Source organism: Stegodyphus dumicola, chromosome 5, assembly GCF_044657685.1.
Source record: "Stegodyphus dumicola isolate Sdum_Otavi_A_Nest chromosome 5, ASM4465768v1".
In the NCBI taxonomy this organism is placed as follows: domain Eukaryota; kingdom Metazoa; phylum Arthropoda; class Arachnida; order Araneae; family Eresidae; genus Stegodyphus; species Stegodyphus dumicola.
In genome coordinates, this window is record NC_140772.1 from 200,243,185 (window position 1) to 200,258,546 (window position 15,362).

General features: G+C 31.3%; 1 protein-coding gene across 2 annotated transcripts in view; it reads left to right on the forward strand.

Moving 5' to 3' along the window:
- Window positions 1-15,152, forward strand: part of LOC118189787 (uncharacterized) — a 685,017-nt gene extending 669,865 nt beyond the window's left edge. For both annotated transcript variants that reach the window (XM_085817532.1, XM_085817534.1), the window contains 2 exons: window positions 3,740-4,155; window positions 7,742-15,152. In XM_085817532.1, coding sequence (XP_085673658.1) covers window positions 3,740-4,155; window positions 7,742-8,112 — 787 coding nt within the window. In that variant the 3' untranslated portion in view covers window positions 8,113-15,152. The remainder of the gene's footprint in view (window positions 1-3,739; window positions 4,156-7,741) is intronic.
- Window positions 15,153-15,362: the final 210 nt, after the last annotated feature.

Consider the following 15,362-nt stretch of genomic DNA (forward strand, 5'->3'; position numbering starts at 1 on the left):
AATACTGATGGCGTAGATACTTGATGCTTACAGCGTCCATCCATTTTCATGAAGAAATAATCGAACCGGATTAAATTTCATATTTATTTAAATTAAGATATGTGGCCACAATTCACTTGGCACTCCAATCGTACCTATTTCCAGAACAATTTTGATAGTATCGTGATACAAGCGATCATTACAGCACATAGATGATTGCAGCAAAACGTCTATCCACGAGGAAAGCACAAGCGAAAAGGGAAGAGTGTCGCAGTAGTAATGTAGATGAATAGGGGACGGAGTCGAAACGTGTGTCAGTTCGAGTTAGTTTCGGTTTACAATTATTTTGATTGGGCAAGAGACATCTGCATTAAGCGTTACATAAGGTCACATAATTAATTTGAATGACGCAGTTTAGATTTATAGCGCTATTTTTAAGAGAGATTGATATCAGTCCACAAATTAAATGAAAAACAAAAGAAGTTATAGCCAATGAAAATTAGAAGTTTGCTTTCATATTTTTTGTCTTATACATATATATTACTGTGAAAGACCGAAATTGTCGACATTCTCCAATGAAAGTCAAAATACACCAAGTCGTTTGGTGTATGTCCGAAATATTTGTTTTTAATTGTATTAAGTACTTAAATAACGAATCCGCTTTTTTTCGATTTTCTTTACTGTTGCAGCATATATTGCACAGCTAATTTTATTTGTTCATTGGTGCACGTACCTATTGGTATCAATACACTGAAATGTCTTTATTTCGTTAGAAAGCAAAACCTTTTCTATTAAGGAAGGAACACAAAAAAAAAAAAAAAAAAAAAAAAAAATCAATTAAAAAATTTCAGCTTAATTTTAAAAATTAATTTTCAAACTTTAGTAAAGTGAGGTCTTACTGTAATATTTCAGATTTCTAACTCATAGACGCTAATGAAATATGAAGCTATGTTAAAGGTTAAACTGGGTAATGCTTCTAAACACCTGTTCTCAATGATAACTTTTGTATTAACAACTAATGTCTCAGTATTCTCAGATTAGCATAGCTTTACATGTGTAAATTTGTTATAACTTTTAAAAGAATAATAAAAACTCAAAATTTGTTATAACTTTAAAAATTAAAAAAAAAATTAAAAAAATTAAAAAATTCAAACTTCTGTAAAAACAAACTGTATACGAAACATAGCCGGTATAACACTACTGTGCTTGAATGTTTCCTAATTACAAGTCACATCGCTAAACCTCTTAACTTAAACGTTTTCGTACCTAAGATACATCAGTATGAGTAGAAAGCTTCCTCCTTAGCGCAGATTTATATTTGCATCTGTTCGCTGCGACATACGATTTTTGCGATTTGGGTCGACAGGAAATAAAACGTGTGGATGGAATTTTGTTTTTTGTCTCGAAATCTACAGCTGAGATCAATATTATACTTCGACAAACTGTTAAAGATGATGCTTTGAGTATATCACAAGTGTTATGTAGAGAAATTATCTGATAGCGTTATAAAAAAAAATTAGGTGAATGATTTTATGATTTATGGAAATTTAAATTTTATTTTGATTCTGAATTATTTAATTTAAGGCTTTAATTTTTGGGGAGAAACAGATGCTTCTGGAAATATTATTTAGTTTAAAAGAGTATTATTTATTTTCCTCTATTTGTAAATCTTGTACAAACTTTTATTCATTGTGAAAGAAGCAGGGAAAGGGAGGCAATTTTCGCCAAGTCATGATTTCGCGCGCTTTAGAATGTTCGAGAAAGAATTTTCATTGTTAGTTGACCTTAAGAGAAGAAAGTACGTGACGGAAAGGTCAAAGGTTGCTACTTGTCTTTCAATGTAAGTCATTCAGGTTTTTGGCGATTGAGGGTCCGGTTGTTGGCTAAGTGAAGAAGGGCGCGCATGCGCGATCGCCCTTATTTCCGCATTCTGGAGTTGAAAACGAAGATTTTGCCATAATTAAGGGGGCGATAAGTGAAGCCATAGTGGGAGCCCGTTTGGTGAAGGAGAAGAAGGAAATTTGAGTTGGACACACTTACTTTTGGCTGACTCTCGGACTGACTCGCTGATTTTCGGGCTTGCTGGACAAAATGTAATTACGAAGCGGGATGTTTGCCGGCGGGGAGCGGCAAATATGCTCCCCGGCCGCGTTTGGTTAAGAGGCGAGACACACTTACTCTTGACTCGCTTAGGCACTCACTGCTTGGATTCGCTGACTTTCGGGCTTGACGGACTTGTTGACGGAGACTGAGAAAAAACTTGTGGGTGTTGCGAAGGAGAAAGGAAAAGATTTAGTCGGCATCGAGCCGTGCTTCCGGCGGGGAGCGGCAATTATGCTCCCCAGCCGCGGGTTTTCTCAAAAATGCGAGAAAAAAAAAAAAAAAAAAAAAAAAAAAAAAAAAAACACTGTTGAGCGAATAACAAAAAAAATTAACAGAGACTTGGGTCTCTATCTGTATCGGCAAAAGTCAGGACGATGTCCTCTGAACTCCGACTTGAAAACAGAAGGAATTATGTCACCTTAGTCAACTGGAAGCCTGCGTTAGCCGTTCTCTAAAATGCCTAGCTTAATTGTCTACGTTTCCCTTGGTGGAGCTGAGAGTCTAGGCAGACAGCCGTGCGGTGTAAGCTGTTCTCTTGCTTCCAGTGGGAATAATTTTCTTCTATGGAAACCAGTAGCAGGCGTAAGATTTGACGGTATAGCTGATGTAATTTATTGTCGTGCCGTTCGAGTCTCTGTCTTGCGGATTTGCCAAGTGACGTAAGGATAGAGCTAAGATATGAGCTCTCCTCCACTTCAAGATGGCCACTCAAGATAAGTATTTTTTTTTTGTTTTGTTTGAACTTTAAATCCTCTCACGAAACTTTTTCTATATAACATTGGTGCCGTGACAGAAACTTTCTTCATAACACAAGTGTAGTTTCCGATTAAACTGTCGACAGTCTGTTAATGAAGATTGTAGAAAGAATATTCAGCAGATTTCTAAATAAAAGAGTGCCATGGTTTTTTGGTTTCAAAGGCTATAAGAAAGTTGTCAGAGAGGAATATTAACTGGATAAGAAAGGCAATTTAATTACATGGATGACTTTCAAAAAAATATGTAGAGTGCCTCAAATCCCTACTAACAGTTCTAGAAACCATTCCATGTTTCTATTAACAGCAGAAAAACATTGGAAATTATATCGATGCTGGTGAAATATCTGATGAAGATGGCTAAATTATGTAAATACAACATAATTGCTTCAAAATAATTCCCGTTATCTTGCTGCAACTCTCGTAATTAACTAAGTTTATGAAGTTAATAACAAATTTCTATATAGAAAATTTAGAAATTCCTTTTCACGCAAGAAATTAAAAATCAACACAATGATACGTGATTTCTTTAGTTACAACTACTATCAGGTCGTATTCTTTTAAAAAGCAGCATCTTAAGGTTTTATTGACTATAATAAAATGATTAACTATATTTCATCATATATTTAATCATTTTATTATAGATCATACTTCTAAATTTTTATAAATGCCTGGATGATTTTTGGCTTTCAGTGTTGATTTAGATGAAGCCATTAAAAATCATCTTGTGTATGCAAAACAAATATGGTTTTAAATTATTGTAATTTACTTAAAAAGTACTGATTAAGCAATTACTAATAATTAAATTACTATTAATAAAGTGTATGTTCACGTATAATGTAAAAGTATATTTCTGACACATAATATTTAATAATACGTGTATTTGATGATTTTGTTTTACATAGATTCTTAACAACATTCAAGACCAGTACCTATGCAGGTTTACGCTCCTTTCGCTTGCAGAACCTACTATCGAAGTCTTGCAGTCTTCGGCGTGTCCTCGTTGAAGTGGAAGAAACTAACCTCTCTCACCAACTTCAGTTTACATTCGGCACTAAGCTCCGAGAACTAACAATTACTGGACGCAATCTTCAGTACATATTGCCAGACGCATTTCAAGGACTTCGCACACATGAACTTGTGCTTAGAATAACTGGTACTAGTATCAGCAGACTTCCGAAAGGTTTTCTGAAGTATCTTGCTGATATCCGGTACTTAACGTTGGACGTCCGAGGCAATTACCTTACTACCATGGATGAAGAAGTGCTAAGTCCAGCAAGCAAGTTCAGATCAGAGATCCTAACCACGCAACATATTTCAGGTCAGTTGAATTTACAAGGCAAAATGTTTAGGCTTTAATATAAAGAAGCTTATTGTAATGTTGTTGTGAAATCATAACATTAAATTTGTTTAAAATATGTAAGATAATGAAAAATAAACATATGGTTAGCCGGCGATGCATAACGAACAATATATTGACGCTTTTTGGCAGTGAAATATATTTTAGACGTTAGCAGATTGATGAAACACGTTTTGAGATTTCTGGGCGGGTAGAAAGTTGTTATATCGCGAATTTTAATTATATTAATATGTGTTTTAAGTTATCATTATTCTTGTATATTTATTTGTACTCATGCATATTTTAATCTAGAAAAAAAGTATTCTCAAGTTGTTAAAAGCCTTATTTAGCTGGTAGTTCTTGAAACTGTTGGTGTAACAAAGACAGATTATCTGGTTTATGGCCTTTTGCTAACAGTGATAGCAGTTGGGGTGTTGTCGCTTTCTTCGCTGGTGGCCTTTTTACTAACGGCGTTGAAACGAAAATCGTAAATCGTCTTTCTCATTTCTCACTTGCTTTCTATACCATTGTGAAAACTTGAATATCTCGTTTCAAGATCGATCATTTCACTGTTAAAAATGAGGCCGGGAGTGGAAGCCCTGAAACCGTAACTTAAATTGCAACATGGGATATTCTCCATCAGTGATTCTTCAGTACTGACGAATATCCACCGAAAAGATTGCTCAGACACTAGAAAACTTCCAGAAACATGTGGGGTTTACTGTTACCACGATCCCAAACATGCGCAAGCTTTTGGTGAAGTGGATGCTAAAATGTTTGAACAATGATCAGCGGAAGAAATGAACTGAGGCATCGAAAGCGGATTTGGTCTACTTTGAAGCTATATAGGCCTTTTTGGCGAGGTTAGTGCCTGAGGATGAAACCTGGTTTCACATTTATGATTCTAAAAGTAAGGAACAGTTAAACAAATGGCGTGACAGCCGGTCGCCACACCCAAAGAAGTTGCTAATTCAGCCTAAAAGAACATGAAGCCCTCTTTCTGGGGCAGCAACGTCATTCTGATGGCTGACTACCTACCTCAAGGATTTAGTATAACCGGAAAATATTCATATAAATTTCTGGACAAATTAAACGAAGGTAATTAAAAAGAAACGCCGAGGGAATTTGACCAAAGGAATCCTTCAATTGCATGACAATACACCTGCAGCCGATTCCAAGGTTGTAGTTCTCAAACTGAAGTCTGGGCTTCCAGCTGGTCAACTATCCACTCTACTCACGAGACCTAAATTCCTTCGGATTATTATCTGTTTCCGAACTTGAAGAAATATCTGAAGGCTCATCATTTTGAGAATTTTTAATAATGTTAAAGAGACTGCTGACAGTTGGTTTCGGGACCGATCTAAGAATTTTTAATTAAACAAACTCTAAAAGCTTTAACAACGACGTAACAAATGCATCAGTCTCAGAGACAACAATGTAGAATTAATGGGTAATTTTATAACTCTCTTTCTCATTCTCCGAGGCAAAGCCATGAACTTGTCATGTCCCCTGTAATCTTATGTGAAAGTATATCTTTTGGGGAGAGTTTTTCTTAAATAATTAAAGAAATGACTAATAGTATCAGTTTTTATAAGCGTTGCCATTCATGAGGATGGTTTAAAAGGAAACATATATTTATTTTTGAAGATGGGCTTTCAGATAGAGTAGGCTAAATGTCGTACATATTTTACAACATTGGCCAAATGGTCTAAACATTTGTTTACCTTAACTGAAGCAAATGCAGGTGAACTCGTACTCATATAATGGTCGTTTTATGTATTTGTCACAGCTAAACGGAAACAAAAAGAAAAACTTAAATCTATTTAAAAGAAACGTAACTCTCTTTAACTTTTTAAGAATTTCTCTTTTTATGATCAACTTCAAACGATAATCGGTGAAAAAAATTTTAATGAAAGTTATATTAATATAAATTTAAACTCATTAACTGGCATGTAAAGGTGTTTTAGAAAATTGTGAACAAAAATACATAAATGACAGCTGATAATGCTTCTTTTTAAATGTTTCAGAAATATGTAATTTCTTAAAAATATGATTCAGTGGTCATAAAATACTTTGTTACAGTATCGTCTATTTATATGTAATCTAGCTTAGAACTTCTTCGTGAATAAATTATATGCAAATACAAGAAGAATAAGTACATTATATGGAAATAAATATTTACTTATGTCCAATGATTTACGTAATTATTCAGTTACGAACTCCATTATAAAATTTTTATAATATTACTGGATATAAGAGTGATGAATGGGGAAATATTTGTTACTTAAAAGGTTTAAAAGTTTCGTTGTGGAATTAACATTAAAAATATGGCTATGTTCATTTAATAACTACGTCTTTATGTGTAACATTGTGTCCAGTCTAGATTCAAGATTATTCTTAGACAAAATCGTGAGATTATGCTAAACTATGAATAGAGTTGCTGCTTGGTTTAGTCCTTTTGAGATTTAAAACATATTGTAGATTCGGCAGTTTTGCGTACTACATACGTAAGCTTTTAAAAAGGCCACTCTTAGTGTTAGGCATTTGTAAACTAATTCAAAGTTAGATCCTTAGTTAGAATTTTAGTTAGTAGTTTTATATTTTTACGTCCAGAACACAAGCGGTTGGTCTCTGTATCCCGAAATACGGGAGCTCCTGTAATCTTATAGAGAATGAAGGGTTCAGTACACCCTTCCTGCTGGTATTGTCCATTCCACAAATTTGAACATAGCTTGAGTAAGTTCCCTGTTCCTATTCAGGACATGTAATATTGCCAAAGCACATCAAAAGACATACTAGTCCTGACAATCAAACAAACCAAACCAAACCAGATTTGAAGTGCTAGAAGACAACAATTACTCACCGAGTCTGCTAATTTATCCTCTTGTATCATGTAGACAATCATAGTTACTCAATGGAAAATTTGGAATTATGCTGCACCTTATAAGCTATTGTCTCCCTCCTTGCCACATGCATTTGTGGGGTGACTAGAAGCATGCTCAATGTTTTATTTGGGAGGTCCGGAGTTCGAATTATGGCTAGCACATTGAACATTTTTCAGTTTCCTGACTCCGAAAAAGTTCGAATCATTCTAAAAACTTCTTATTTTGCAAGACATTTCGGAGAACCTCTACCACTTTCTACAAATGACATTTCATTCGCATTCTGTATCGACGGAATAACAAACGTGGCGAACATGAGTAGTAATCCGCAGCCTAAGTCTGATTTCTTGCGAAATTTATCTGAAAGACATGCAAAAGATCGTGTAATAAAGAAAATAATACAGCTTGGAGGAAGTACATGTAGCAGTTTCCATGTGTTCTATAATGTTTCACGAAACTCTTTGCAGCCTACAGCAGCAAAAGTGCCTATTCTAAAATTATTGGAACTTATGCAGAGTTTTAAAATTGCGCCAAACAAAAAAAAAACCTCAAAGAATGGAGCGTATAATTCCAGTTGGAACATTATCGGTTAATAAATACAATTGTTAAAATCCTTTAAAATGAAAAATTGATTTACGCTGACGATATAGGATATATTAAATGTATCAATGTTATTATTGTTTTAGGTGGTGTTCTCCTAGAAGACAACCCATGGGTTTGTGGTTGCAGCTTGGTTTGGCTTGGAGGATGGATCCGTCGCTGGATGCGTGAAACGCTGCGAGTGCAAATGTTACATTTCGATGGATTTCTCTATGCTCAGAATCTTGCTCGTCGAACAATCTGCACTATGCCTGGAACAAATGTGACTGTTGCCTTGGTGGACTTTGACCCGTCAGACTTCGGTTGCAAGCAGGGGTCAGAAAATAACGCTTCCGCAATGACGTCCTTCCGAGACGTCTATTTTTGGCTGCTCAAAACTGCTAGCATCTTGATGACGCAGTGGTGTTACACTTATTATTATGTAGTGAACTCATACGATTCCTTAAGGACTTCATAGTGATAAATGTTTATAGAAGTTAGCCAATAAATCCGATGACGATTGGACAGGACCTGAATAAATTGGCTAGTTAGACTATTTATTAGAGCAAATGCATACAGTGCTGAAGCTTTGATATTTAAAAAAAAATATATGTATATTAACTTTTTGTTACAGTATATTTGTTCATTGAAATTTATGTATGTGTTTCTTTCCTTTTTCATAAAGCTGTATATCATGTCTTATTTAAAACTGGCAGTTTTCACTTTACACTGACAACAATATGAATAGTTGCAATGGTAATGCGTAGTTTGTGGCAATAAATCTTGAAATATTTTGATTACTTTATTATCTGGAAATCTAAAAATTAATACAGTGAATCAAATAGCTATAAGAAATACGAGAGAAATGTTAATCAATGTTATAATGTACAGAATATATGCGTCGAATCTATAGGTATTTGCAAAATCAATACTGTTATATCATACCAGCTTGGAAAAGTTTAATATCAAAAGAATGCTGACTATACGTGTTTTATGTATCCACAGAAATTATGTTATTTAGTTAAATTTACATACAGCATATCATTCTGAAACAAATTTTTATTCTTCATTAAATGAATATTTCCTTAAAATTAAAATTTTTAACCTGATAAAGATATTGTTATTATTTATTTATTATATCTTGTACAAAAATCTTTCTCTTATTGCCATAAAAGAAACATAAACTTATTTCATAAAGAATTCTTGCTGATTAACTTTAAATTCCTACGAGATTAAAAAATACTTATAAATTAATTTTTAATAAGAGTTTTAAGTTTTTCTGTACATAAATGCATATAACGCTTAACCAATATTTAAAATATTTTATTGGCTATTTTATCCTTGTGCTAGTACTAAATATGCATTTAGTACAGCCAACTTGTTTTTTTTTTTTTTTTTTTAATTCAAATGGCATAATTATTTTGATTGAAGAACTGAATTCTTCTGTATAGAGATACGCAATATATATGGTGTTTTTTTACTGCAATATTACTACAAGAGTTCATAAACTGTGTGAACTGAAATAAAAAAGTAAATAAATGAATAAAATAAAATAAAAAATAAGTAAATAAATAATAACTAAAAAGTAAAAGTATTTTAATATATATTATTTTCATATATTATTAAATAGCGAAAAGATCTAAATATAGTAAAACGTTAGTTTATTACTTTTAAATCAATTAATTTGATAAGAAATATATTGTTTAAGGTTATATTAGAGATCCTATGGAATGTTGAATGACAAAACTTTGAAAGCGAGTTACTTTTAAGTCTGCATAGAAGATAAAGATCTTAATCTTCACACAGTGGCATTTTCAAATCCATTGATGACAAGCTTAACTAATATTCAAAAGGCTCAGGTAAAGATATTTCTAGCATCAGTATATCAACTTTGTACTTAAATGCCATACGCATTTTAGGAACTTTGAATATCCTTTTTAGTTCATACTTTGAAATTCAGAGTTTTTAATTATACATGCATTATTTTTGATAAAGATACTCCAAAATGACGTAAGAGATTTTTTACGTTACATAATCCTATGCTTTTTTATGTAATTTACAACTTTTTTAATTAAATAAATTTTAATTAAATAAATTATAACTAAAGAAAGTTTTTATTGACTCATAAATTTCTCATGAAGAGAGTCATAAATTTACACTTGCTACCTTATTACATTTAAAAGCTGTTTACAAAGCAAACAAGTACCTCACACTTCAGAATAAAATTAACTAATTAATTAAAATTGATAGGTAGCATAATAGCTGATTTTTTTTAATATAATAGCTGTAGATTTGTTTCCTTTCTACAAAAGTTTATCCTTTTATTTTATAAATGTTTCTTTTATATGCTGTGTGTCTGTTTACAAAACTTTAAAAATATATATTATTTTTTATTAACACGTGAAGAAAAAATTTTACAAACTTTGCCTAATCGCATATTTAAATACCAAAATGTCAAAATGGTGGGAAAATATTAAAATGAAATTAAATACATGATATCAAATTATGCTATGCATGTGCATTTTATGAACAATCTGTATATCGGAAAAATCTTGACTTTTAAATTTTAATTCCCTTTTCAAATCTGTATTTATAGTCCATTTATTAACTTTCGATTCATTTCAGATTAATATTTAATTTAATTTATACGAACTTTATTTATATTATATAATAAGTAATGTTTCGGATTGTATCAAAAAATAAAATTTTTTATTGAATTTACCTACAAACCGTTTTAAAATCAATGTAACCGAACTTCACTATAAGCACTTCAACCGTAAAATTAATTTAAAAGAAATTTTAAGTAAAGACTAAATTTTAGTTATTTTTAATGCAGCAGAAAGAGGTCAACAGAGAAGAAACACACGCCAAAGCAAAATTTAAAATTAGGCAAAATCTATCGTTTGACGTAGATTTTAATGACTTTTTTTTTTTTCATAAATACCGTCGTTGTTCCTCCCTTCTTTGCAGACAGTTTTTATTCCTGATGAAGAAGAACTTGTATCTGTTCGCCCTCGAAATCTATAGTGTTTCAATTAAAGTTTACGCCCAACACAAGGTTGCTATTTTGCCTAATTTATAACTTTAACAAAAAGATTCTTTTCGTACGAACTTGTCAGTTTCGTTCTTAAAAACCCATATATATATGAAACAATTTCAGTATTTTGTAATAAAATATGAATTAATATGAAACATAATTTATTTTAAAAGTAATTCACACATAAACTTATGCTGCAAAATTTCCTAAAAGGGTGCATAATTTATCGAAGCTATTTGTTATTAAAATGCGTCAGACATATAATGGTTTTCGTTATTTTGATATTCTGTTAACAGCTGCATATTTCTGAAACTAGTACCTTCTAAAACTGCATAAAACTGCCTAATCATCTTTTACATTCTTGAATAACATAAGCCAGCGCACTGAAAATATTAATTCCATGAGTATATACTTAATCAGTTCTTTAATACGTGGCTAAATTTCAAATCCATAATAAGTGACAGAAATTTAAGATAATGAATATTGAAAACGGATTAACGCATAATGGAATATGCCTCTCTAATAGGCAGTCGTTAATAATTAAGACCAATTTGTTTAAAGAAGGTACCGAATAGCTAGAAAATTCTCCTCGTGTCGTCGTCGTATATATTTTTCTCGTGATTTAGTGTCAAAATGTAATATATGAGTGTTAAGAACAAACTTTTCTCAGCGATACGCCATAATGATATGCAAAACAAAATTTTGTTTTGTTAGGTTTTCGGTGATGTTCATGCATAATAAACTCTGTGCCTCTTTAGATTTATATATGAGTAGGAAGAGAAAGTTAGAAGAGATTTATTAATAAATGTATGTAAATATTCGCCACACAAAGTGTTGAGACGAAGTGTTTAATGTTTCATTAAGAAATTCTGCTCATGATGCAGAAACATTCTAAAATTTCAATTTAACACTGCAAGCCTAGTTTGGGAAATTAAAGTAGGGACAGAAGTAAGTCCGAATTTATATCGTTGTGGTTTAATATAAGCGCTAACTCAACTACCTGGATAGTGTCTAATATACTATTTTTAATTAAAGGGATATGTACCATTAACACTGGTATCTTCATTAGTATTTATGTATCTTTGTTTTAACTCAAAATGACTCAAAATATATCATCTTTAAAAGAATATTTCTGCATTTTCTACTTTAAATGTTATGCGTTTAAACTATAAGGGTTAAAAATAATTCTAAAAACATTTAATTTAAAACTAACTGTCCAAAAATTTCGGACAAGGAGAGCTGAAGCCATTTACAACACAAATGTATCAACAACACTCACTTATTTTAAAAACCTTTAATATCCTTTTCAATGTATATATGAAATTAAGAAATTTGGGTAAAGGTGATTAAAAATTAAAGTAGAAAGCATGTTTTTATCACAATGTACTTATATATGTTTATACCAAATTATATTGCATTCTATGAAATATAAATTAAAATATATGAGTTTATACGGATGCAAATATTTCTTTAGAGAAATACCATAAATGCACAGTTTTATTGAATTAATATTTGTAAAAAATATTTCCAAGGCAAAACATATATTTCGCACAACGTAACGTGATTGCCAAATAATGTTAAAAAAATCCTAAGCGTCATTCCTAAATATAATCAAAGTCTCTGTGATTAGTTACATTTCCATAAAAGACATGCAGCTCCGTGCGGAAATTTTGGAAGTTTTCACTTCAAATCATGAATTCGTGATCTTTCTAGACCAAAGTAGAGTACGCTACGTGTTCCTCACTCAAAATCCACACACATTTATAATAATTTAAAACAATACACGATTCCATTATTCGTGGCTGTATTGAAAATAACAACACCGTTTTGCACAGGATCCTTTAGAAGGTAAGTGAGTTGGACCACAAAGCGTTGGTTTTCCTTCTTAATGTCCAACTTCGTAGCGTTCGGGAAACAGAACACCTTACTCGAATTTTAGTAGTACCTGAAAAGTTTGATACCATTCTCTTCTAGTCACTTCACAGTTTGTTCCATCTGACAGTAGCAGAAAATGGTCTCCAGTAGTTTTATTGGCCTTTGAAAAGATATTAATTAGCAGCTTTACTATCTAAAAGGTTCACTAAGTCCTTGATATGACATTTTGAGGGATATTCAAATTTTGAACAACCTCCATTTGTGTCCCCCTCTTTGAGTCTACGTATTAACCTCCGGGTTTGCTCTTTGCTTTAATTGATGGCTTTTATAACTAATCAATGCTGATTACTTTCTAAAAGCCCCATTAAATTGCCTTATGCATCCTAATTCCAACCTGTATCTATCGTATAACACATTATCAATCGTCTGATTTGCATATTTCATGCGTTAAACTGTACGCAGAAATCTTATTTTGCATTCATTTGCAGATAATTAACGTAAATAATTACGCTATTGAATATTGGTTGAAAACTTTAACCAGTGAGAATATTTTTCTCAATTATCTTTAAATTTCCGCAAGCAGTGTGCTATAAACAGTTTATATGTACCATTTTCAAGCATTTTAAAAAGCTCATTTGGTCTACGTAAGGTACGTAAGGCAGTTATTCAAAGTTCTCTTTTTCTACCATTTTGTTTTCTCCTTACTTCGCGATGGACATATTGTCAATTTTTGTTTGCATTACTCTTATGTTTCGTTAGAAGTCAATGCGAAACAGATTAGTGGCTGTATACCGGATTTATTTTCAAGATTGAAGAAATTAGTTTTAACGGATGATTTTACAATGTTTGTATACTTTGCATTTCATACACTTAAATTACACACAGCTGTGTATGAAAATAACTCTCAGATACTATGACATTATTTGATATCATTGCTATTATGTTTTTCTTTTCATTTTTGTACTTTTTATACATAGGTTTAGTTTATGTTGATGTTCATGATGATAATTTTTCCACCGAACACTGTATAATTGGAAGTTGATTGTACTACTTTTTAGTTTCATATTTTTAAAATCTCGTTCATAGCAATATATTACATAAATTCGGTAATTTTCCACTTTCAGAAAACTTCTTCTAATGCGCAGTTCAAAGTCGTAAAATAATAAAATTTCCTTTAGTATGCACTGCAATGCTTTTTATTTAAATCTTCTCTTTTTAGTAATATAAGAATATCGAATTTTCATTGGTGCAGTAACAGAATAAACCTAAATACTTAAAGGAATAAGCGAAAAGTAAATAAGGTGATTTTAAAGAGACTGGAATTGATTGTTTTCACAGTCAGAGATGCAACGTTATTTTTTCCCTCTTTTCCCATTCAGGAAAATGAGATTTAAACTAACATTTCAAAATTACACATAATTTTTTGATTAAAGCATGGGTAATGAGAGAATGCTAAAAGTTTAGAAGCCTCAAGAAAATGAATGAGTAAAACAATAATTTGAGTGGTGAAAATTTTGTATTTTGTTTCAAATACTTCATTGAAACATTAATCGCTTTAATATTTGTTCAAAATTATACTCTTATCTCTCGCTTTCGCAAATTTATGTTTCTTTTAAAAGATTATTTAAGCTCTTGTCTTTATGTTTCCTATACAAATTTAAGCCTCTTATATTCAGAAGGAAAATATATCTTTGTTAGTTTCATTCTCAAGATAAACACGGGCTGTGAAGGAATACAATTTTACATCGTATATTACTTTTACAATAATTTTCTTATTGAAACAGAAATTATGTTAATTAAAGAGACTGTGTTTACTGTTAAATTAAAAGAAATTTTGAGAAAATAATCCTTTTATAATAAACTCAAGATATTAATGTGATATTTTGAAATAAAATGTTAGTAAATGTAAAATAATTGTACAAAAGTATTCGAAGCTATTAATAGGCTTTCTTATCAAATTTTTATTTTTAAAAGCACATGTAATGCAATCTATTATTTGAGAATCTCATTACAATGAAAGCGGCCTATTTCTAATGATCAACCGCAGTAGACATTGTTAGATGCCTCACATGATGTACTGAACTGATAGCCTTTGATCATTGTAATTTTTTTCCAGTTTGTTATCATATCTATTTCTTGTATTCGAAATTATCCTTTATAATCACTGCTAGTTATTTAACATTTTGTAATTTCTTTTAAACGTAGAAACAATATGAAATTTTATATAATAATAATATTTCAAAATTCGCGTAAATAGAAGCCTGTCAGTAACTAATATAACTTAATAACGTGCATTATGTAAATAATGCATGTTAATAAAAAAAGCCAAGCGCATTTGTAGCTCTAAAAATGAAAGAAATACTGAATATCAATAGTAAAATGAATGTTCATGTTTGTTGCGAGTAGAAATGTGGCATTGTTTGTGTATTGTGTATAAATTCGCATAACGTGTGATCCGCGCGACTCTTGCCTATGTGTTGTCATGTAAAGCTAAGAATATGTAAGTATATATGAAATATATGTATATATATTGTATGTATAAACAAGTATATATATTAACAATGTAATGTTTAAAGCAGTGCGAATAAAGATATTGTTGCATGTTATTTGTATTAAGTGAAATTTATTGCAAATAGTGTTTTGAAATTCACTTTTTTATTACTATAATAAATATTTCAAAATTAACCAAGAACTTATGAAATTAGCAATGAAATTTAAATGAATAATGTACGTCATTTTAATAAATGGTCGAATATTTTCACATAAACGAAAAAGCATATTTCAAGGCATTCTTTTACGTTCGTCTGCACACTGGT